Source organism: Artibeus jamaicensis, unplaced genomic scaffold, assembly GCF_021234435.1.
Source record: "Artibeus jamaicensis isolate MK-2021 breed Jamaican fruit bat unplaced genomic scaffold, CSHL_Jam_final scaffold_3307, whole genome shotgun sequence".
Taxonomy (NCBI): domain Eukaryota; kingdom Metazoa; phylum Chordata; class Mammalia; order Chiroptera; family Phyllostomidae; genus Artibeus; species Artibeus jamaicensis.
The window spans coordinates 4,449,527-4,471,841 of NW_026522040.1; the positions used below are offsets into that span (position 1 = coordinate 4,449,527).

Consider the following 22,315-nt stretch of genomic DNA (forward strand, 5'->3'; position numbering starts at 1 on the left):
GGGTCCCCCACTCCGCACGACTGCTGCCTCATGCTGGACACCGGAAACCTGAGTAGTCACATGTGAAGTCATACCCAAATCCCATGGCTTTGGCCTTATAGGAAATAGAGACTCTGACTCTATCCACACTGCCATTTGCACTTTCCATGTATTTGTTTTTTGTTTTTTTTTTCCAGAGTAATCTTTTTTTTTAATTGATTATGCTGTTACAGTTGTTCTATTCCCCCCTTCATTCCCCTCCACCCTACCCCCCATCCCCACCATTACCCCCCTTTAGTTTATGACCGTGTGTCTCAAGTCCTTTAGATTCTATATTTCCCATGCTATTCTTGCCCCCCCATCTATTTTCTATCTATTGTCTGTGCTACTTATTTTCTGTACCCTCTCCCCCCATCTCCTCCTCCCACTCCCCTGTTGCTAACCCTCCTTGAGATCTTCATTTCTATGTTTCCACTCCTGATCTAGCTGTCCTTTTAGTTTGCTTTCATTTTAGGTGTGGTTGTTAATAACTGTGAGCTTGTTGTCCTTTCACTGTTCATGTTTCTCTAACTTCTTTTTCTTAGATAAGTCCCTTTAACATTTCATATAATAAGGGCTTGGTGATGGTGAACTCCTTGAATTTGATCTTATCTGAGAAGCACCTTATCTGTCCTTCCATTCTAAATGAAAGTTTTGCTGGATAGAGCAATCTTGGATGTAGGTCTTTGGATTTCATGACTTGGAATACCTCTTTCCAGCCCCTTCTTGCCTGTAAGGTCTCTTTTGAGAAATCTGCTGACAGTCTGATGGGGACTCCTTTGTAGGTGACTGTCCCCTTAGCTCTTGCTGCTTCTAGGATTCTCTCCTTCATTTTAATTTTGGCTAATGTAATTATGATGTGCCTTGGTGTGTTTCTTCTTGGGTCCAACTTCTTTGGTACTCTCTGAGCTTCCTGGATTTCCTGGATGTCTATTTCCTTTACCAGATTGGGGAAATTTTCCTTTATTATTTGTGCAAATAAGTTTTCCACTGGTGGCTGTGCCTTTCCCCTTTCTGGTACCCCTATAATTCGGATATTGGAGCGTTTAAAGATGTCCTGGAGGTTCCTAAGACTCTCATCATTTCTTTGAATTCTTGCTTCCTGACTCTTTTCTGTTTGGCCATTATTTGCTTTCTTCTGGTCCACTCCATTGGTTTGAGTCCCAGTTTCCTTTTCATCGCTATTGTTTTCCTGTGTAATTCCATTCATTTCAATTAGTTTCGCCTTCATATGTTTCTCTAATTTGTGGCTATAATCAACCAGTTCTGTGAGGATCCTGATGACCAGTGTTTTAAACTGTGCGTCTGAGAGTTTTGCTATTTCTTCATCGCTTAGATCTATGGGCTCGGGGATTTTGAGAACTTGCAACATTTTTGGTCTGTTCTGGCCCTTTAAGTGTGAGAAGCGGCGCCTTGGACTCCCAGGTCGCTGGGTTGTGACGCTGTATGTGGGGGCGTGGTCAGAGCGGGGAAATGGCGGTGCCCTCTACTGCCGCTCACGCGGGGACACCGGGCCAGGTCCAACCGCCCACTCCCTCACCTGTCCGCTTGCGCACAAATAGGCGACCACAGTCAACACGCAGCACCGCTTCCCCGCTGTCTCCCCAGAGGTCGCTCGCCTGGTCGCTCACTCGGTCGCTCACTAGGTCCGACCCTGCGTCTGGATTCCGCGGGCCTGAGCCCGTCTGACCGAGTCCTCCTGTGCAACCCCGCTCCAGCAGCCACTGGTTTCGCCCCTTACAGGTCAGGCTGAAGAATTTGTTGTTAACGGACTTCGGAAAAGTTCAATTTTCCGTGTTCTGGTTGTGTTCTCTGGTGCTAATATTTAGTTGTCCCTAAACTTGGTTGTGTGAGAAGGCACGGCACATCCACCTATGCCTCCATCTTGGCGGAAGTCCCCCACTTTCCATGTATTTGAAAGGCATTCCCCCGCTAGGCTGTCAGTCCAGCGTCTTCAGCCTCCCTGTAGATGAAGATGGAAAACTCCCGTGTCCGGCCCTCTGCCTGGACCACACTTACCACTTGTCTCCTGACCTCGGTCTCTGGGTCTGAGGCAGGGCCCTCCCGCCTGGTCCAGGGCATAGATTTGGCTTTCGGAGGGTTGACCCGGCTTTCTCCAGTGCAGTGGGCACTCACCTGCACAGCTGAAAAGGTGTCGACATACAGGCGCAGTCACCCGGCTTCAGAAACAGCCAGGTTCAGTTTGATGTGTGTTTTACGTCCGCCACGCAGACACCCACCAGCCTAATTCCGGGGCTGCCAACACCTGCCACAGCTCCTGCCGCACTCCACGCGTGCTCTCTGCCTGACTCGTGCGTCTCCTGCTCCTGTTTTCTGTTCACCCTCTCAGATGCCCTCTCTCCTTTCTGCCCACCTTCATCATCTTCTTTCCTTCTTCTTGCCCTTGGCTGCCCTGCTCCTTTCAATAATCTTTCTTCTTTTCTCCTCTCAGCTTCACTGTGTGCTGGCAGCTGCCCGGCTGCCTTGGGATTTTCGTTAATAGTATCTTCGGGCAACTGCAACTTTCAACTCTATGTAAACATGCCTAGATGGGCTGGTTTCTCCCTAGAGCTGGCCACACGCTTAGTACAAGGTTGACTATAGTTTGTTTTCTCCAAGTGGGTACAACCAAAAGCGGCCTTTGGCTGGTAGTACTAATGTGTCTTCACTCCCAAAGTAAAAGGACAAATGGACTTAGGTAGCAGCATGAAAGATGAAAGTTAGACTCACGAAAGAACTTTCTGTTACTGCTAATGAAACACTAGAAGGGTTCCCAGGAGGAGTTCTAAAGAACATGGAAGCCTTTGAAATAGGGCAATTTTGGCACGTCTTGGAATGAGCTAGGGAGCCGTGTAGTTCCATGTTGCTGTCAGCTCCGAGCCTTCCGCTTAGGTCACAGAGTCAGTCTAATTCGGCCTTTTTGCCATGACGCCCTGCTCCTGCCACCTTCCTTCCTATCTGCCAAATCAGTATCTCCCAGGTTTTTTGTTTTCTTGCCTAAAGTAACTATAAAGTTCTCTAAGGGTGTATGGCCTGCTGTGATCACTATGAGGCACATGTGACTTCTTACTCTAAATAAATTAAAGAAATAAAATGAAAAATTCAGTTCCTCAGATACACTAGCTGCTCTTCAGGTGCCCGGTGGGCACATGAGACTGGTGCTGCCGTGCCAGGGGGCGTGGGGAGAGTGTCCCCCTCGTCACAGAAAGTGCACGGCGCAGCCTTAAGCCCTTCCCTCCGGACCCACCGGGAGCCTGATGCCCAGAGTGTCACGTCCCAGCCTGGGAGGCAAAGCGTGTCCCACCTCTGTGGGGTGTCTACGTGTCGGCGGACTCAAGTATTCCTTAGGATCTCGAGATCTGGCCCGAAAACCTTAGGGAGCAGGGCCCACGCAGACCTCTTCCCCTGCCTCCCCAGTCCTTGGGGTCTGACCAGCCGCTTCTGTCTTTGTTGTCCTCTGCCGGTTTCCTCGGTGACCGGTGACAGGACTGAGTCAGTGGCCGAGAAGATGCTGACCAATTGGTTCACCTTCCTGCTCTACAAGTTCCTCAAGGTACGACTGGCTTCAGGGGCCCCTCTGGCCTGGCCCCCATTTCCTCAGCCAAGCACCCACCTGCATCCTCCCAGCCTGCCCTGTTTCCCTTGTGGCCCTCAAGCCCGCACTCCCCAGGGCCCGGCCATTAGTACCCCGCCCAGAAGGGCAGGTACCCCAGTCACTGGGAAGGCAGGCTCCCAACCGTGTCAGAAGGCAGAGCCTCACGGGCTGCTTTCCCCCATGTGAGATGAGATGAGCCTTTGAGAGGACCCTGCAGGAGCCCTTAGCTAAAAACACCTCGCCGCTCACTCACCTGCCTTCCCTCTTCCTCCCCGCCCTGCCCCTGCCAGTCCCAGGCTTACTGAGGCCCAGAAGGGTCCCAGGCAGGTACAGAAGGTGCCTGTGGCAACAGAGTTGTCGATGATGTGCCTGGGATTTGGAAATGCCTGACATCCAACTATTGACTTTTTTTTGCTAAGCATTCACACCACCAGGGACGGACCTCGGGCTCAAGATGGGGCTGCAGAGAAAGCCGGGCGGAGCGGGGCAGGGAGAAGGCACAGTGACGGGAGGAGAGACAGGGAAGAGGAGAGGAGAGTAGGACAGGGCAGGTGAGACAGGACGCTGTGGTCGAAAGGTCCGGGGGAGACGTACACCCGAGGAGGGAGCTGAACACCCAAGAGTAAAGCAAGTGGGAGCAGGAGAAGATCGAAGGTGGAGAAGTGGACAGCAGCCCTTTGGGGAAGTGCGAGGCTGGGCGCTGCTACCTGGTGGCCTGCCCACTTTGGGTTGTACCCACTTAGCACAGTTCTCTCGTGCCCAGGAGTGCGCCGGGGAGCCCCTCTTCTCGCTGTTCTGCGCCATCAAGCAGCAGATGGAGAAGGGGCCCATCGACGCCATCACGGGCGAGGCCCGCTACTCCCTGAGCGAGGACAAGCTCATCCGCCAGCAGATCGACTACAAAACCCTGGTAAGCCAGCCTCACAGCCTTCCCCCAGGGCCATGGGCAATGGCTATTGGCCCTGCCCAGCCCCTGCCCAATCCCTGCGGGGCAGAGAGCACAGTGGACATGCTAAACTGCCTCTCCAGGTTTTGCCCACTGAGAGGGTCCCGCCAGCTGACCCTCCTGTGGGTATCGCCCCGCTGTCCTCTGTCCCACCACACCAGGGCTTCTGGGTTTGGGGACCAGTAGCTCAGGATAAATGGACTTGGGTAGCAAGTCCACACCTGAGCAAACCTTCACCAAGGGACTGGTGGGGTTCCAGGCCGGTGCACTGGACTCTGGGGCCCTAAGCTCCTGCCGGCACTGACTGACTGACCCCCCTGAAAGAACACCTCCTTTCTCATTCATTCTCCCAGTGAGGAGAGGGGACACTTCGTGCACACAGCAGGTCGGGACACGAAGGAGCAGAAACCAGAAGGAGCTCCTCGGGCTTCGGGGGAGCCCACCTCTGCCCACTGGGTTAAGCTGAAATGTGTCTGTGAAACAAGACATACAGTGTGAGGCCAGAATGCCTCGTGATGAGGGTGTTTGTCCAGGGAATGGGAGGCATCCCCTCCATCAAGGTTAGACTCCTGTCTCCTGACACAAAGTGCGGCCCTGGGAGACGGTGCAGCTCAGCGTGAAGGAAGGAGCCTGGGGCTGGGGGCAGGCAGACCAGGGTGGGAGCCCTGACTCTGCTTCTGACCGGCTGGGTGGTTTGGGGTAATCTTAGCCTTCATCTCTCTGAGTTGGGGTTTTTTATCTGGAAAAAATGGGAGTAATACTAGAACCTTCTAAAACAGAGATGACAATGCTATGGAGCTCCGAAAGCTGTGCCGAGGATGAGGTAGGGTGGGTGTGCCTGGGCCTGAGCCGGGGCGGCGTGAGCGCTCACGGCCACTGGCTCCCAGACCCCCGTCGCCTCATTCCCACTAGACCTGTCCACTGGCTGCCCCGTCTCTCTAGGCCTCGGAGCCCGTGCTCAGGCGGCTTTGGAGAGAGTTGTGATCTCCCATCAGGCCTTCCGTGGGGAAGGGGAGAGGAAGTGGAAAGAGGGAAAGAGAAAATAAGAAAAAAGTTGAGTGCCGGGGCTGATGCTGCCGTGGTGCCCAAGAGGGGAAGACAGAGTCTAGATGGGGACTTAAAACACAGGGTGGGGAGATGAGTCACGAGGCAGGCCGGGCAAGGCAGGGCCAGACGGTGCCAGGCAGCCAGGGAGAACCCCGGACACAGAGGCCATCCCGGGGACCGTCCCTGCCGTCTGGGAGTGAGGCAACCATGACGCACCTATGTTACCCCATCCTCAGAGGCCCGGGAAGCCCAGTCACATCCTAACGGACCTGCCAGGACTGGCTCCGTCGCTGAGGTTCGAAGGAGCAGCGCACGGCCGGGGCCCTGCTTCCTTGCAGGCCTGGTGTGCAGTGGAGGGGAGTCAGAGGCTGCTGTTAAAACGGGAAGGGGAAAAAATCCTTCCCCAAACGGAGACCCGAATAGGCTTCCTAATGAGCTAGAACTGGAACATCTCCTGCCTGATCTCCCCCTTTGCTCCCTCACTTTCCCCTTTCATCAGTGGCTCCCCAGCATTGAATCCAACACAATGAGTTGTAATAATGCTCTGCACCCAAATTGCAGGACCCTTTATTCCAGAGGCCGGAGTATTGTTAGCACGGCTAGCTCAGGCTCGCTTACAGACAATGTGGGGGGGGGGGGTCAGGGAAGGGCATCAGGAAGGTGGAAACCCCTGGGGAAGAGGGCTGAGGGGTTGCAATTGTTTTGCCCAGAGAAGAAATTCGGCTGCAGGGAGATTTAACAGCCACCTTTAGGCCTGTGGAAGGAGCAGGCAGGGCTGACAGGAGAGGGCAGGAGGAAGGGGTCGGGAGAAGACAAAGGCTCGGAATTTGGCCATGGTGGGAGGAGCCCAGGGCATGCTGGGTGAACTGAGGGTAACCTTGTTCTTGGCAGTAGGGAGAACCACAGAGAATGAGACAGGTGCTGACAGGCTCCGGGGACAGGTCACTCTGTAGCAGCTGCTCCACTTAAGTGTTGAGTGGGTAATTGCATTGATACTAGAACTTGGACTAGGGCCCTGCAGCTGGGAGTGCCCATCGGCGCCCCTGGGGGCCCGCTGGATGCTAGATGATCACCCACAAGCCTGCTGCAATGCAGAATGTCAAGCCGCCTGCTAGACCTCCGAGTCGGAATCTGCATTTTAACAAACCTTCAGCGATCCTGTTCACATTAGAATGAGAAACACTGACCTGGCAGAAAAAAGTTCGCTCAGAAACTAGCCAAGGGGCATGGGAGTGGAGGTGGGAAAGGCATTTCTGGCAGGAGCTCTGGCGTGGCCAGTGGTCAGGGAACCATGTCCCTCGGTGGGGCCACCACTGCTTCTCTGGGTGCCGTGAGCTTCCCCTGGAGTTCTCACACGGGCCCTGGGACCCTGCACAAGTAGAAGTGTCAGGAGAGCATGCTCAGGCGACAGCCTGTCCTCACGGTCTCTCAGGGAGGCAGCCCAGAACAAGCTGCGCTGTGCCTGGGGGCAGCCAGGCCGCCCCACCGCTGGCCCGGAGCACGGGACAGCGTGGAGGCCGGGCTCCCAGGGGGCCGGGAGGGCCGGGAGGGCCGGGAGGCGTTTAAGGGGCAGAGCAGCTGCAAGAGGGCGCTGCGAGGGGCTCGTGGTTCAGAGTTCCTCCCACCATTGTTTTCAGATTAGGACATTTCAAAAATGAGGGAGTTTGGGTTTTATAGATTTAGGAGGTTTTTTTTTTCATCTTAATGGAAGAAGCATGTTCCCACTTGAGCTCATAGCAGTCTGGCTGCTAATGAAAGGCAGGCGTCCGGGACTGGGGTTCTGATTGCCGCCACATGCAGCAGGAGCCGGTGGGGGTGGGGGAGGCTGCTGTCTGCGTCCACACAGCAGACGTGCACTTGGGCACGGTTGGTGGGGGGCACACAGTGAGAGCCCGGGGGAGCGGGCTCGGGCTGCAGGGCCAGAGCGAGGGTGTGGGTGGTGTGGTCACTAGACGGCACCTGCGCCCCACTGCACCCACTCTCTGCACTGTGGCCCAGCCAGGGTCCCACCCAGTCTCATCCACGGAGAGAGGGCCCACTCAGAAAACAGCCAAGAAGAAAAGCCTTTGGACACAGCCCAGACATTTTTAAAGGAAAGGATAGTTTGGTGCTTTAAGCAGAGTCTTAACTTTTCCAGCTAGTTCCAAGAGGAGAAACTGAGGTCCCCAGCCAGGGTGGCCTCTTCCCCCAGCTTAAGGCTTCAGGTTCAGAGCCAGGAAGGGATCTCAGGTGGCCTGAACCCGAAACTTTTACTTTTGAAAAACACATTATGCTTCTCCGAGCCTCTGCCAACTTGGATCATCCCGAAACCCTCACAAACCCGAATCCTGCACAGTCCTTTGAGAAAGGCGCCGGAGTCACATTTGTCAGTATGTGCAACAGCGAGTGACAAGACAGGCAGGCTTACACACGCAGACGCGGCCGGGGGTCTCAGAGGTAGGCGAGGGTGTTCGTGTGCGCCCTCCTGTGTGCGCACGTGTGCGAGTAGAGAGCACACGCGTGTGTGCGTTACTGTCCAGTCTCGCGCAGATTCCCCTCACACCTCCTCCTGCTCAGACATTGTTCTCCTTGGGGAAAGAATCAGGACTTTAATGATGTTTGCCAAGTGTGCAGCTCCTACTCCTGCAATGACACTGAAGTCACAGTGCCTTCCCACTGCTTGTGGGACAAGAAGCGCAGAGGGCTTGGCAGGGACACAGCTGGGCTGGACTCTCGCACCCCTGCACAGTCCAGCCCTGAGCAGAGGCGGGGCTGGTCAGCACAGGAGCCCGCATGCTGCTGGGAATCTCCAAGCTCTTCCTGCTGCCCTTCCCCAACCTCCTTTTCTCCCCCTCCCCCAGGTCCTGAGTTGTGTCAACCCAGACAATGTCAACAGCCCCGAGGTCCCAGTGAAGATCCTCAACTGTGACACCATTACTCAGGTCAAGGAGAAGATCCTGGACGCCATCTTCAAGAACGTGCCCTGCTCCCACCGGCCCAAGGCTGCAGACATGGACCTGGGTGAGTAGGAGGTCCACCCAGGAGCTGTCTTGTGATTGGTCAGGAGCACCTGTCACTCACTGGGGAAGCCAGGGTGCACTGAGCAGGCATGCGTGGCCCCCAGGAGCCCAGTGTGTGTGGTGTTCCTTCATGATCACTTACTGAGCAATAAGCAGGGAGGGGCTACGGTCTGCCGGCCATCTGAGTACCTCTGGGGGCTTTGGATGAGCTGAGGGGTGCGCGTGGAGGTGTCCTCTCTGCACTGAGGGGCGTGTAGTCTCAGTCTTTTTAGTCCAAGGTCTTGCCGTCACCTTCGCTGTGCCCCAAGGCTCTGCCCTTGCCCTCTGTTCTGTGCCTGTGATCTTTGCTGACTACCTAAGGCATGAGGTATCTGGGTCAGCAATGGAGCACAGGGGAGAGAATAGAGAAAAATGAGCTCTGGCAACCTAGTGGGGAGCGGGATGGCCTTGTATTTGAATGTTCCGTGAATAGATCGCATAGCCTACATAAACAAGGGCAATGCCACTTAGGGCCAGATGTAGGTAGACCCAGTTATGACTTGGCTGAGTGCTTAATAAGAATCTTCCTGGGGAAACCCCAGCAGGGAGCCCCTCATAGAGACCAGGACTGAAGAGAGGCAGTTTGGCATCATGGGTCAATGTCAAACACACCTGCATTTGAGTTCTGGGGCCACCAAGTCTATCTGTGAGACTGAGGTCAAGTTATTTAACCTTCCTGTGACTTAGTTTCCTTGCCTATAAAATGGAGATAATAGTACCTGCCTCACTGTAAGAAGGAAATGAGATGCATGTACCGCATTGGAATGTAGCCCCTGGCCCCTGGCACACACGCAGTCAGCGTTGGCTGCTGCTAGTTCTGGTTGGTAGAATAATACGCGTAAGGAAACGGCGCGTGTCTGTTTGCAGATCCTGGCCATGGAGAGAAGGGCATTTACGGGTGGGCGCACGAGCTTGCGACTGGGCAACCGCGGCGACATGGGGGACGGTGGACCTCCAGGGTCCCCTAATCTGTCCACCTGGCCTCGAAGCTGCTTCAGCTAAGCCACGGGCATCTGTGCTAGTTTCTAAAATCCACGGCAAATCCTCACCCTTTCCCACTGTAGAGCCCCGCCCAAATTCTGATGCGGGAAGATGCAGGACCGGGACGTTGTGCTCACTCGCCTCCGTTTTTACTGCTTCACTTAACCCCGTCTCCTCCAGCAGGGCTCCTGGCGGGGTGTGCTTGGCCCCCTGCCTAGAACTCGAATGCCCTGGGTGACAGAGTGGGCGGGCATGCGCTCTCCTTCACTTTGGAGGTGTCTCTGTGTGTGTGGTTTCTGGGAGGAAAGCAGGGAGGGAGGAAGAGAAGGAGGAAGGGAGAGAGAGAGGGTGAGGGAGGAAAGAAATGGTAGAGTTGGCGGTGGGGGTGGGCAGCGGTCCCTAGAGTCAGATTGGACATTAGTGTCCACATGCAGTGACTCGATTGCCGTGAGGACCCCACGGACTGATGAAGGGTAGGGGCCAGTTGCAGAACCAGTGGGAGACAAAACGTCACTGGGAAGGAAGACCCTGCCCTGCTCTGTGTCCCCCACCCCCAGACAACTAAGTGGGCTGCTCCCCAATGGCTGTCCCAGGTAGCATCCACCATCCTCCGGTTTTTTAAGGAAGCCATGGCCATGGCCACGCTTGGCTTCCCAGGGTCCCTGTACCACATGGAGGGACGGCGGTGCTGACACAGGGGGCCGAGAGGAGGAGCTGCTCTGAGCACCTTCCTGCTGGAAGGCGAGTTTGGAAAGGGGGTGCAGAACCCAGGAGGGGCTCCTGTGTGCGGTGCAGACACACCGTGTGCTTCTGGTGTGACTTCCCACGAATGGGGAGCACCAAGTGTCTGCTCCAGCCTCCACCCGAAGCACCGAGACGCGGCCGTGCGCTGTGACTGCTCCGGCGATGGGTGGGGAAGAGCACAGACACCCTGGGGTGGATCTCAGGAGGTCGGAGCCCGGAGAGAGATCGTTCATGTGGCTGGTAGGCGCAGCTCAGGACCAGGCCTCCCCATCTTATTAGCTTTAGAAAATTGATCCCTTAGAAGGCCTGGGGGTACAGGCCCAGCGAAGCAGGTGGTTGATGGAAAGAACTCAGGCCCCCCACAGCCACAGTGATAAACCATCTGGAGTGGAGGCTGCAGCCCCAGCTCGGCCACAGCCGAGTCCTGCATCCACGTGGAGTGAAGGCAGCCCGAGCTGTGCGGCACCCGGGACCTGCCTGGGGGGTGCACTCTTTCGAGCTGGAGGCTGCTCAGGCCAGGGAAAGGCCACCAGCTTCGGGGGGAGGGTCCCCTGCACCACGCTCACACTCCAGGTACCAAGAGAGCACAGGGGCCACCTCTCCTATCAAAGGTGCTGCTGGGGAGGACCCCGAGAGCAGAGGGAAGCAAGGCAAGCTTTTCCATGCTGTAGAGGAAAGCGCTTTGAAAGACTAAAAGCAATTTACAAATGTAAGGTGCAACCGTTATTATAAAATTAATCTATGCCAAAGGGAAGTGTAACACACAGGCAAGAAGAAGCCTCCCTCAGCCACGCAGGCAGGCAGGCAGAGGTGGGACAGCCATGCCCACCCCCCCACCAGACCTCCTCCTCCCACAGCTGGGGCGTTGGGCAGAGGTGCCTCCCAGCACCCAACATCAGCCCCTGGCCAGGCGAGGACACCTGTCCCAGGGCAGCTCAGAAGGAAGAGAAGGCATTTTCAACTACTCCTGAAACTGTCCCCAAGTATATCCAGTCCCCACACCCTCCTCTGTCTTGCGTCATCCCCATGGCTCCAGGCCTGGCCTAGGCCCTCCGTCTGACACTTCGGCACACTGGTCCTCAGACAGAAGGTCCCCACTCCTGCCCTGCCCCGCCTTCACCAGACTTTCCTGGGCTTTAAGGAACCGAGGTGGGGAACTGTACTAGTCAGGGCTTCCCAGAGAGACGGTCGTGTGCAGGTGGGATGTCAGGTTCACATGGGCCGGTAGGTAGGCAGGCAGACAGATGGTGAGGAGTCGGCTCACGTGATTACGGAGTCTTCGTCCAGTCAGGCCACTGTGACGTGTCTCGGACTGGGTGGCTTTAAGCAACAGCTGGCAGATCTGGTGTCTGGTGAGGTTCACTTCCTAGTTGGCACTTTCTCACTGTGTCCGCACCTGGCTGAAGGGACAAGGGATCCTCTGGGGGCCCTTTGATGAGGGTGCTAACCCCATTCCTGAGGGCTCCACCCTCATGACCTCATCACCTTCCAGAGGCCCCACCTAACCCCCCATCACATTGGGGGTTAGGTTTCGACATGTGAATTTTGGGGACACACACATCCAGTCTGTAGCATGAGGGCTGCATACCCAGGGAAGAGCCAGTGTGACAGCTCAAGTCCAAAGGCCTTCTTCTGGCCAAATTTCCTCTTCCTCGGGCAAATCAGTCTCTTGTTATCTAAGGCCTTCGCCTGGGTGAGGTCCACCCACTTTATGGAGGACAATTTGCTTTACGCACAGTCCACCAATTTCAATGTTAATGTCACCTCAAAACTCCCTCGCAGAAACATCCAGAATAACGCTGGACCACAGATCTGGATGCCATGGCCCAGCCAAGATGACACATAAAATTTACCATCACAGGAGCCAAGTGAAGGACCCAGGGCCCGCCTGCATTTCAGTCTGTTGGCACCTAGGGGCGGGGACTGTGCTGAGGCAGACTGGCTCTCGGGAACTCCCAGAGGACAGTGCCGAGGGCCCCCCAGCCCCGCTCTGCTTTGCGTGAGGCTGTCCTCACTAGGTGTGTGCCCCTTCCCACCCCTTGCTTTTCTAAATTCTTCAACCAGCATATCCTAAGAGGGTACCTCGGGCAAGCTCTGTGCCAGGTACAGGGGTACCAATGAGAATAGGGAGAGTCCTCATTTCTTCGTGCAGTAGCGGAAGGCAGGATACCCCTCTTTCTGAGCCATGGGAATCTTTCCGTCTCCTCCCTACACTCCCCGGAGGAAATAATTGGCACCATTCTGTGCCACCGCACGGGAGGATCTGCAGCCCAGAGAGGCCCGGTGCTCGCCAGGCCATACAACCGGGAGGTGGAGAGAACACCCACCTCCGCCTGCATCCTCCATCCTCCTCAGCGGGCCTTGACCTCCAGAGATTCCTCTGGTTTTAATGCAAATGCTCTATCAATAGCCCCTGGCACTCCGCCACCCCCTCTGTCTTGCCATTCAAGTCCTGCTGAAAGAATGTATTTTTTCAAATAAGTAATTCCTGTATGCAATAGAAAGATACACTATCTTCTGAGTGAAATATAAAGAGTTCACAGCAGCTGTCTCCCCAGTTTGCATTTTCCGTTGCACCTGATGGGAAGGACAGATAAAGATAATGGGATTTTTTTTTCTTTCTTATTCCACCTCCCTCTCTCCCTGGAAGGTGGAAGTGTAACAAATTGGATCGTGAGTGTGTCTGTCCTTTGTGCTGGGAGCCAGGAGCAGGGCACGGGGCAGCGGGGCAGGAGCTGGTGGGGAGGTCAGAGCCGGCTTTTCTCTTGGTGCCTTTTCTCTTGGTGCCGTGCGTGTGAACACCGAGGTCACCTTTCCTCCTTCCTCCGCCCACCACTTGCCTTTTTAACTCTTCTGTGACCCAGCACAATGCTGACGTGACACCGGACCCTCTGTGTTCCATATGCAAGCGTATCCTTCAAGCTCTAGCTCATCTCTCTCAAATCGAGTGGCATGGCATAACCTTTCTCCTTTAGAAGGAGCCGGTGCGGGCACTTTGCCGTTTACAAAGACCTAGAGCCTAGAATGCAGATGACACAGTTCTGTTTAGGAATTCCTTCTTTTAACTTCTCATACAATCTTTTTTAACAAAAACTATTTAGATGGTGCCCCCTCCACTCCCAGGTGAGGTTTTCAAACCTGGTTCTCGGTGACACGGAGCTCTTCTGTGACTCCCGTCCTGCCCTGTGGAGTGGCCGGGGGCTCAGGTTGTCACGCTCTCCACCAGGCGCCTCCTCGATCTCACCTGCTAACAGGTGTGTGGCGGTGGAGTCAGGTCTCCTTCTCCAGATCCCTGCTCAGGCCCCTGCTGCGGGGTTGGTGTGTGCCCCCGGGGAGCACCTGCTCTCTGTGCCCCACACCGAGGAAAGGTGGCAGGGGTGGAGCGTAGCCCGACCCTCGTGGGTCCTCGAGAGAGCTGACTCGGCCAATTCTAACCAGCCTGTGGCGTCCCGTTCCTCCCCTGCCCTCTGAGGTCAGCTCCTCCTAAAGCTTCCCAAGATGGGGATGATGGTAGAAAGACTGAGCCAGGGCTGGGGGTTGGGGTTGTCATAAAGCCTTCCGGGTGCCCCGCCTGGGTGAAATGGGATGCATGTGTGAATGTAAGCATGCATGTGTCTGTGTGCATGTGTGTGTACCTGCATATGTGTGTGCCACGGCTCCCACCTGCCACGAGGGTCAGAGCTAGTGCGGGGTTGTGCCCCTGGGGGAGGATTTGCCTCTCAGGGGACCCTCCAGGAGCAGGGCCAGTGATGCGTTGGGTTCTGGTATCTTCTTCCGGGGTCAGCTTGCAGATGAACCCCCACTTTTTCCCTAGATACCTTTTCACAAACTTGGGGATATGCCATGATGCTCCCAGCTACTCTCCCGCTAGAACCTCCAAGCACTCCCCGCTCTGTCTCCTGGACATCCCGACACCTCCATCCCTGCCGCACGGCCTTACCCCAGGCCTGAGGGCAGCTGTCTTTGGTGGGACCCCCTCCCTGCCTCATTCACCCACTGTCCCTGTGGCCTCCAGCTCAACCCCAGACGCCTTGGCATGGTGTGCCACACCGCCCTTATCGCACCTCCCGACTTGCCTGTGCCTCTCCAGCCCCTTTTGTCCACTGTCCCCCATGAAGGTGCATTTGCCCGGATCCCTAGAAGTGTCACATAAATGGCACCTTTGGATCAGAACTCCTGTCCCCATGGTTGGTGAGGCAAAAGGCCATTGTCGCTTCAGCACTCAGCCCAGGCAGCCTCCCTCCCCCAACCCCACAGACCCTGCTCCTCCTCCACCCCCAGTCACCGTCACTGTCCCTAAGAGCCCTTGACTCATTGCTCCCCTGCACGGCCTGGCACCCAGGCAGCCCTGCAGGGGCTGCGGCTTTTCTTCTGTCTCCGTGTTGACCTCTGCGCCATGTCCTGCTGGCGCATGGCCTGGCACACCGTGGGCACTCAGGACACTGTGTCAGAGTGAGGACGTGGGAATGCAGCTCCGAGACTTCCTGGACCTGGATGTCCAACGTGGCAGCTGCAAGGGGCACCTCTCATCAGACGGGGCCCCGTCCAGAGCAGGCGCTGTGAGGAGTCCCCACACCTCAGGGTTCTGCAGGGCTGACACCACGCTGGGTGGTGGGGGACCACCCCATCACCTTGTAGGGGACCTTGAGGTGTTTTCCAGTCTCTCACTGTGCCCAAGGCAGGCAGAGCTGTCCTGGAGGCTGGGCATTCCCCCGGAGAACAGTGGCTATTGGCCGCGCTGTTGCATTTTCCTGGGCTGTTCTAATGGGGTCATCGCCTGGATAGCAAGATGTGGGCGGAAAAGGGAGATATTTTTAGGGCTGTTTTCATAGGCAGGCCTGGAGGAGCCTATCTGGTGGAGAACACGCTTGGGAGGAGAATGTAGGATCGGAAGACCTGGGTTCTACTGATTTTCATAACTGCTGTAAAAACTAAACACATGTGAATAAGCAACAGTGCACACAGCCCAATGTGTGGGGCCTCGTGAGGCTAAGCTCGTCAGCCAGGTGCACTGCCAAGGTCACCAGGCTGCTGTCCTTGATCGGAAGGTAGCAGGCCCACCTCACCCTCAGCTGGCCCAGCCTGTATTGGAGGTTCTTTCCTGCTGAGTAGGGATGAGATTCCATGACACTAGCCTTGCAGCTCGGGGGGGTGGACTGCTACTGGGGCCGAGAGGAGCCAGGTGCTTTGGCCTTGGCCCTTGGCCTTTCCCGGTCCCACCTTGACTCATTGAGCTCCAGTGCTAAATGTTCCAGAAAGCCCAGCCCACTCTGCCACTTTGGTTCTCCTGAGACATTCCACAGTGGGTCTGGGGAGACAGAGGCTGTGGCCGGCCAGGGGCGGAAGGAAAGTGGATACACATGGGAGTGAGCTGTGTCTGACCAGCAGGTAAAACTAAGGACCCTGGACAGAGAAGAGTACGTTTTAGGCAGAAATTTCCATGTTAGTCCACTTCCGTTAGTTAGTGCTGGAGACCTGCCTGCCCTCCTGTGGCACACCCTTCCCCCCTGCATTCCGGTCGGTCGGCCAGCTGCCCGTGGCCTTGCTTCTTTCCTGCAGACCCCACGGGTGCAGCTGCCAACCCCAGGCTCCCATCCCTCTGGGCCCTCATTCCCTGGGACCCGTGTGAGGCGGACACTGAGGATTCCACTTTTTTACTTATAGGCTATTTCAGTATAAAGGGTCACAAAAATAGCAGGCTCAAGAGAACTAAAAGCAAGGCCACCTCTTCCCCTGCTTGAGTCCAGCTCACCATGCTCATGTCGGTATTTGGGAGAACATCCCTCACTGGGGGATCATGCCCGAAGACAAGAGTTTCTGCCTCCCAGCTGCCTGCTGCGACCGCACCAGAGCCAAGGCTGGAGGGGCTGGAGGGGCTACAGGACTGGGACACTGGGACACCAGGACACACTTCCGCACAGCCTCTACACCTGTGACCAAGCCCTGGCCTCAGTGAAGAGCACACTTCCCACCTGCCCTTGGCCCCCCTGCTGCCCACTGCCTACCGTCACCCCCTGCAAACCTCAGCCAGAGGGGGAAGCCTGTGTCCACCCCACCAGCATAGCTTGTGTGTGTGGAAAGGGACGTGCTGTGGCCCAAGCTACACTGCCAGTGGTGCCCGTGGGTCCCTGGAGCTCTGAGTATGGAGCTGAGTGGACGCAGCCACCTGCCAGCATCAGGGCGTATCTGCAGCTCCGGGTCCCAGTGCAGTCCCCGCTCTCCCTCCCCCCACACTCCGGACGCCGGGTCCGTGCACAGGTGCAGCGGGCCTGGCCTTGCTGCAGCACTCTGAGCCACGCCCATTTCTTCCTTTCCTGCGGAGGACACCCAGAGCCCGGGGCCACCGGTCATCTGTCTTTGTGTCCTGTTGACCTCGTCCAGGGCCCCACGCAGAGGAGGAGCCCAGTAAGTGCCCTCGGGAGAGAACTCAGCTGCTTAGTGGAATGAGCTGTGGCTGGGGACCGCAGCCTCGAGGTCCGTCTTCCCAACCTGTGTCTTTAATTTCCCAGGCGTAAAATTGGAAGGGGGAGTAACAATAATTTAAGGGAGATTTTATTTCTGGCCGTGGGCAGGCCTGGTGCCTGGTTGCGTTTCTGAGGAGTTCAGATCATCCTGTGTCCCGAGTAGCTGACAGAGTAGCTGCCCGTTCACCTCTGACCGAGCCCCCTGTCTGTCCACTGTGGGGCACCAACTCACAGGTCAGACTTCCTGTTTTCCGACTTGGAGAAGGAGCCACATCACACACCCGCTTATTCACTCTTCCCTGTCATTCATTCCTTCATTCACCCACTTACTTGTTGTTTCTTTAATAAGTGCTCATCCAGTACTTACTCTGCCCCAGGGGCTGGGCTAGCCCCACTGGTAGGCACCAAGCTGTATTCCAACAAGGAGCCATTGCTCCTTCGCAGCCTGGGGGCACACGTGGCCATACTCTGCCCCACGTTCCCCAGCTGGGGGCACAGAGGCAGACTGACTTTCATTTTTGTCCATAATTGCTGGACACCACTCAGAGCCAGGGCTGCTGAGTACAGCTGAGGCTGTGCATTGCACAACTCAGGGCCGTGAGCGGCAGGGACGTCCTGCGCCAAGCTCCAGAATCCACTGTCATCCTTCAGTCTGTCAGGCCATGTGGCTTGTTCAGATCCCACTGAGATACAACCCCATCAGCAAGGGTGCCGGCACTGCTGCCAAACCGGGACACCAGTCCTCGGCCGGCACCTTCCTTATCCAGTTTCGGCAAAGCCACAGCCACTTCAGCGGAGGAGACTTACTTCCCCCGTGGGTCTAGCCCGTGGGACCTAGTGTCCAGAGCTCAGCCCCTGCTTCTCCTCCAGGCCCATGTGGGGAACGCAGGACACTGCCTTCTGTGTCCCTGTCCATCTCCCCACCCCGTGCAACCTCTGACTGAATGGCCCAGGCACTGTCCACCAGGCAACCACAGGAGACGCAAGAAGCTTTGTCACTGGCTGGGATAAAGCATAGCACCGCCATGTTCCCCAGGCCAGGCTGGGCTTCCCTAGCATCTGAATGAACCACCTATCAGCTTCCAACCAGCCGGGAGACGTTCCTCTTCTTCTGTCCCATCCACTCAAAAAGACGTGCATCCAAACATCCGTACATCTGTACATCCATACATCCGTACATCCATACATCCATAGAGAGCTACATAAGACTTTAAAACCGACAACAAACCAAACACTAGTGACCGGGTGCTTTCGCTTTGTGCACTACCCTACCTGCCCTGGGGCCCTAGCCGCGGTGATGAGTTCCATCATGCCACCAGCAGCCATAAGTGACTGGTGGCCCCCAGAGGCCTAACAGGGCTCCTCCGCTCCAGTGAACAGTGTGGCATCCTTATGAAAACATTTCTGAGACAGTCAGACGGTACACAAGGCTATAAACAAGACAGCAGGTGAGCCCAGGACCTGGAGGCAGGGGCTTGGGTATTAGACGCATCTCTGTTACACCTAAGGGCAGGTGGCCCCCTCCCTTGGCCTGCTTTTTCATCGGTAGCACTGGCCATGCCAAGTGCACAAGGTAGGAAGGAGCTGGTGCACTCTGGTCATGGACCCACCATGCAGCCTTGACCAGAGGAGAATGAAAAGAAGGAATCTGCAATTCGTCCCTGTGGTTCCGTAGGAAAAACCCACGGTGGGGTCAGGCAAGGACTGCGGGTAACTCATTCCAGCCCCTAACTGCACTCTGCAAATCCCAGGGCCCTGTACGTTTTACAAGCATCGGCATCTGCGAGGCGTGCAGAGCAGTCGCGGCTGCCTGGAAACCAGATTCCTGGCTTCCTGGCTGGAACATGTGTTGCGTTTGATTTTAAAAGGCTGTTTTCCTTTCTGGTGTGAGCGTATGTGCGTGTGTGGGGGTGTGTGTATGCACATGCACGAGAGCTGGTGTGTCTGGCACACACCGGGTCTCCGTGCTTGTACTTTGCAAGACTGGAATGTGCTCGTCTTCAGGGCCACGTGATTTCGTGCCACGTGTGCGGATGGGATTTGGCTGGTGAGAAGCGTCTCCAGTTTCCCCAGGTGGGATCCATCAGCCAGCCTGTGTGTTGTAGGTGTCTGGGCCCAGGAGGAGTGTGTGGGGGTGTATCTGCCTACAGCATCAGCTAATTAGGTGTGGGGTAGATCCCGAGACACTGTTATCCACATCAGCTTTGTGGGGTGGGGCTGTTTCTGGCTTGAGAATAGGTTCTGCTGATCTCTCCACGCACTTTTACCCAGTCTCCCCGCCAAGGGTGACCCACCTGCTGGCTTCCGAGGGCAGCACACACCCCTGAAATGGGGACAGGGTGCACAGTGGCAGAACCTGCAACCTCGGTCTCATTAGCTCCGAGACCTTGCCATCAAGGGAAGGATCATGTGGCAGGGTGGTGTCACCTTGCATCTGCTTACCGCTTTCTTATGAGCTTCCACCTGCCTCGTTCATTCAGCCAATATTTACTAAGTGTCTGCTTCCTGCAGACGTGGCCTCTCACAGAGAACAGGTGGGCAGAGAAGGGCAGGTGATGTTCTTCCTGTTCCTTCACATGGTTTGTTGGGAGGAAAACCAGAACTGGAGCTCAGGGCCTCTGTCCACCGACGGCTCCTGTGCCCGCTCCTCAGGGAGCACCTGCCAGCCCCAGGCTCCCCGTGGACGACCCTGGAGATGTGGGTGTCTGCACCCACACCGGACCCCCACCGGAGGGGCCCGAGGGCCCCTCTGAGCTGCCGCTGCTCTTTTCACAGAGTGGCGACAAGGAAGCGGGGCGAGGACGGTCCTGCAGGATGAGGACGTCACCACCAAGATCGAGAATGACTGGAAGCGGCTGAACACCCTGGCCCATTACCAGGTGAGACGATTGGAAGGGGGGAGGGGCGGGCTCATGGGGCGGCCAGGGCCCAGCAGTCTCAGTCCCAGAATAACAACAGGGTCCCTCCCGCCCTGACTACACACCAAGCCCTAAACGCCACTTCCTCACCAGCACCTCGTGTTCCCTTAGTGACCCTAGAAAAATTAGAGAAAACTAATGCCCTCTAGCCAGGAAACCCTGGCCTCCTTTTATTTTTTAAGATTTTATTTATTTATTTTTAGAGAGAAGGAAGGGAGAAAGAGTGGGAGAGGAACATCAATGTGTGGTTGCTTCTCACACGGCCCCCACTGGGGACCTGGCCCGCAACCCAGGCATGTGCCCTGACTTGGGATTGAACCAGTGACCCCTTAGTTCACAGCTCACATTCAATCCACTGAGCCACACCAGCCAGCACCATCCTTTTAGACAGGATGCTTACTGGCATGCTTCCTGCAGGGCACGGGCAGAGTCCCCAAGAGAAACAGGCTTCCAGTTCCCCATGTGGGATCCATCAGCAAGCCACAGTACTGTAGGTGGCTGGGCCCTTTCTGGGACAGTGCATGGCGTTTAAGGCTGGGTGCTCTTGCGAAAGCATCGGGAGAGAAGGTGCTCGGGAGAAGCCCTTGCCAGAGTCTCTCCAAGAGTGAGTCACAGCACAGAAAACTATGCAGTATCCAGATCTGTCTTGTGTCACTAGAGCTCCCAAGTCCCCTAGTTCTCTGCCAAGGTACTGACAGCCCCTGAGGACCCAGTTAACCCTGGTTTGGCCACCCTTGCTGGGGTGGCAGAGCTTCTGTGCCCAGCCTCTAACGAGCTTTTCCCCTGTAGGTGCCAGATGGCTCTGTGGTGGCTTTAGTATCCAAGCAGGTGACAGCCTATAACACAGTGAACAACTCCACCGTCTCCAGGACCTCAGCAAGTAAATACGGTGAGTTCACAGAGCCATCCTGGGGAGGAGAGGGTGCCCCACCGTCAGGACAGCAGTGCCCCTGGAAGGCAGTGGACCCCCAGGGGCAAGGAGTTGCAGGGGTGAGGCGGGCAGGCTGACCACAGGAGTGGTCAAAGGACCACTCTGACAAAGGACCAGAACCTACACCCCCACCCCCAGAACAGGCAGAAACTCTAACCTGAGTGAGCATCTTAAAGACGAGACGATGCTTTCATTTACCTACACTCATTATCGTGCGTCAAGTTCCTAACAACCCAGTGCATTAAATAATTATTTCCCCTATTATGCAGATTAGCAAATTATAACTCAGATACACAGAGGCTACCCAACGTGTAAAGGTCACACTGTTATGCAGCATTTAAGTGAAGGTACAGGCCCCAGGCTCCCAGCTCTGTGGGGTTGGGGGGGGGCACTGGGTGTGGGCTGGAAGCCCAGGTGCCCCCCTGCTCTGTCATCTGTGTGCCATGGGGCCTGCTGCCTGGCCGCTGTGAGACCTGCTTTTTTACCAGCAAAACAGGGGTTGAAAAAAAACTACCAAAGTCACGGGCTCATTCTGGAAAATCAACAGAAGAAAACACAGAGCAGCGCCCACACACAGTAGGGCCATCATCTTTTTTCCTGCTCACCACTCCACCAGACCTCATGTTTTAGCACAGACGGGGGAGGAACTGGCCCAGGCCAGAGCGGAGGGTGAAGGTGAGCAGTTGACAAGACAATTTCTCAGCTGGTCCACAGTCATTAAGGGAGACAGGTTACCTGCTCTTACGTTCGTACTTAATTGGCTACACAGAACACATCCCGAGACACGACTTGAGAACTCTTACAAGGAAAAGTGTAAAAGAGGACAAGCCTATATTTTAACAAATTGAATAATTAAGGGCTGGCGGGAAGCAAGTGGAGAAGGAGGGGAAGTAGCCAGAGTTTCCCAGAGGTGACAGGAAAGTCACATCGGTTCCCTGGAATGGAGTAAGCCAAGCCAAGGTGACGGCGGCAGAAAGTTGCAGGAAGGACCCGACAGAAGTTGGCCTCAGTTGGAGTGGGGGTGCGTTGTGAGTAAGGAAGGCCGAGGGGCCTCACACGCGTGGCCCATTGCGTTGGCAGAAAACATGATCCGGTACACGGGCAGTCCCGACAGCCTCCGCTCACGCACGCCCATGATCACCCCCGACCTGGAGAGTGGAGTCAAGATGTGGCACCTGGTGAAGAACCACGAGCACGGGGACCAGAAGGAGGGTGACCGGGGGAGCAAGATGGTGTCTGAAATCTATCTGACACGGCTACTGGCCACTAAGGTATCGACTTCAGACAGGGGGCAGGGCCCATGTGGGTACGGCAGGGACCTCCCCGCCCCCAGCGATGCCAGCGCGTGTGCTGGTGCCCCTCCATCATCCACGCCTGGTGGGCCCTGCTCAGCAGCCCAGTGCTCCTTCCCAGCACAGAACCTCAGAATCCTCCTCAACGCCGCGCTCCGGGCAAACCCCAGCCCCATGGCAGTGCTGCTGTGCAGTCCGAGGTTTTGTTTCCTTCTCTGCGCCCTCTCTCAAACACAGAGACACTGGCCGCACCTACTCACACTCTTCTGCCATCCCTCTGAAAGAACGACTCCTCTCCCTGGGTGTCATATATACACTTCCCAGTGATGGGGATGGGGCCC

General features: G+C 56.1%; 1 protein-coding gene across 3 annotated transcripts in view; it reads left to right on the top strand.

The window, feature by feature from the left end:
- PLXNA4 (plexin A4) overlaps positions 1–22,315 on the top strand; it is a 440,676-nt gene that overhangs the window by 402,807 nt on the left and 15,554 nt on the right. For all 3 annotated transcript variants that reach the window (XM_053657100.1, XM_037165822.2, XM_053657101.1), the window contains exons 23-28: positions 3,505–3,571; positions 4,377–4,523; positions 8,447–8,606; positions 19,609–19,712; positions 20,541–20,640; positions 21,763–21,953. In XM_053657100.1, the coding sequence (XP_053513075.1) occupies positions 3,505–3,571; positions 4,377–4,523; positions 8,447–8,606; positions 19,609–19,712; positions 20,541–20,640; positions 21,763–21,953 (769 nt within the window). The remainder of the gene's footprint in view (positions 1–3,504; positions 3,572–4,376; positions 4,524–8,446; positions 8,607–19,608; positions 19,713–20,540; positions 20,641–21,762; positions 21,954–22,315) is intronic.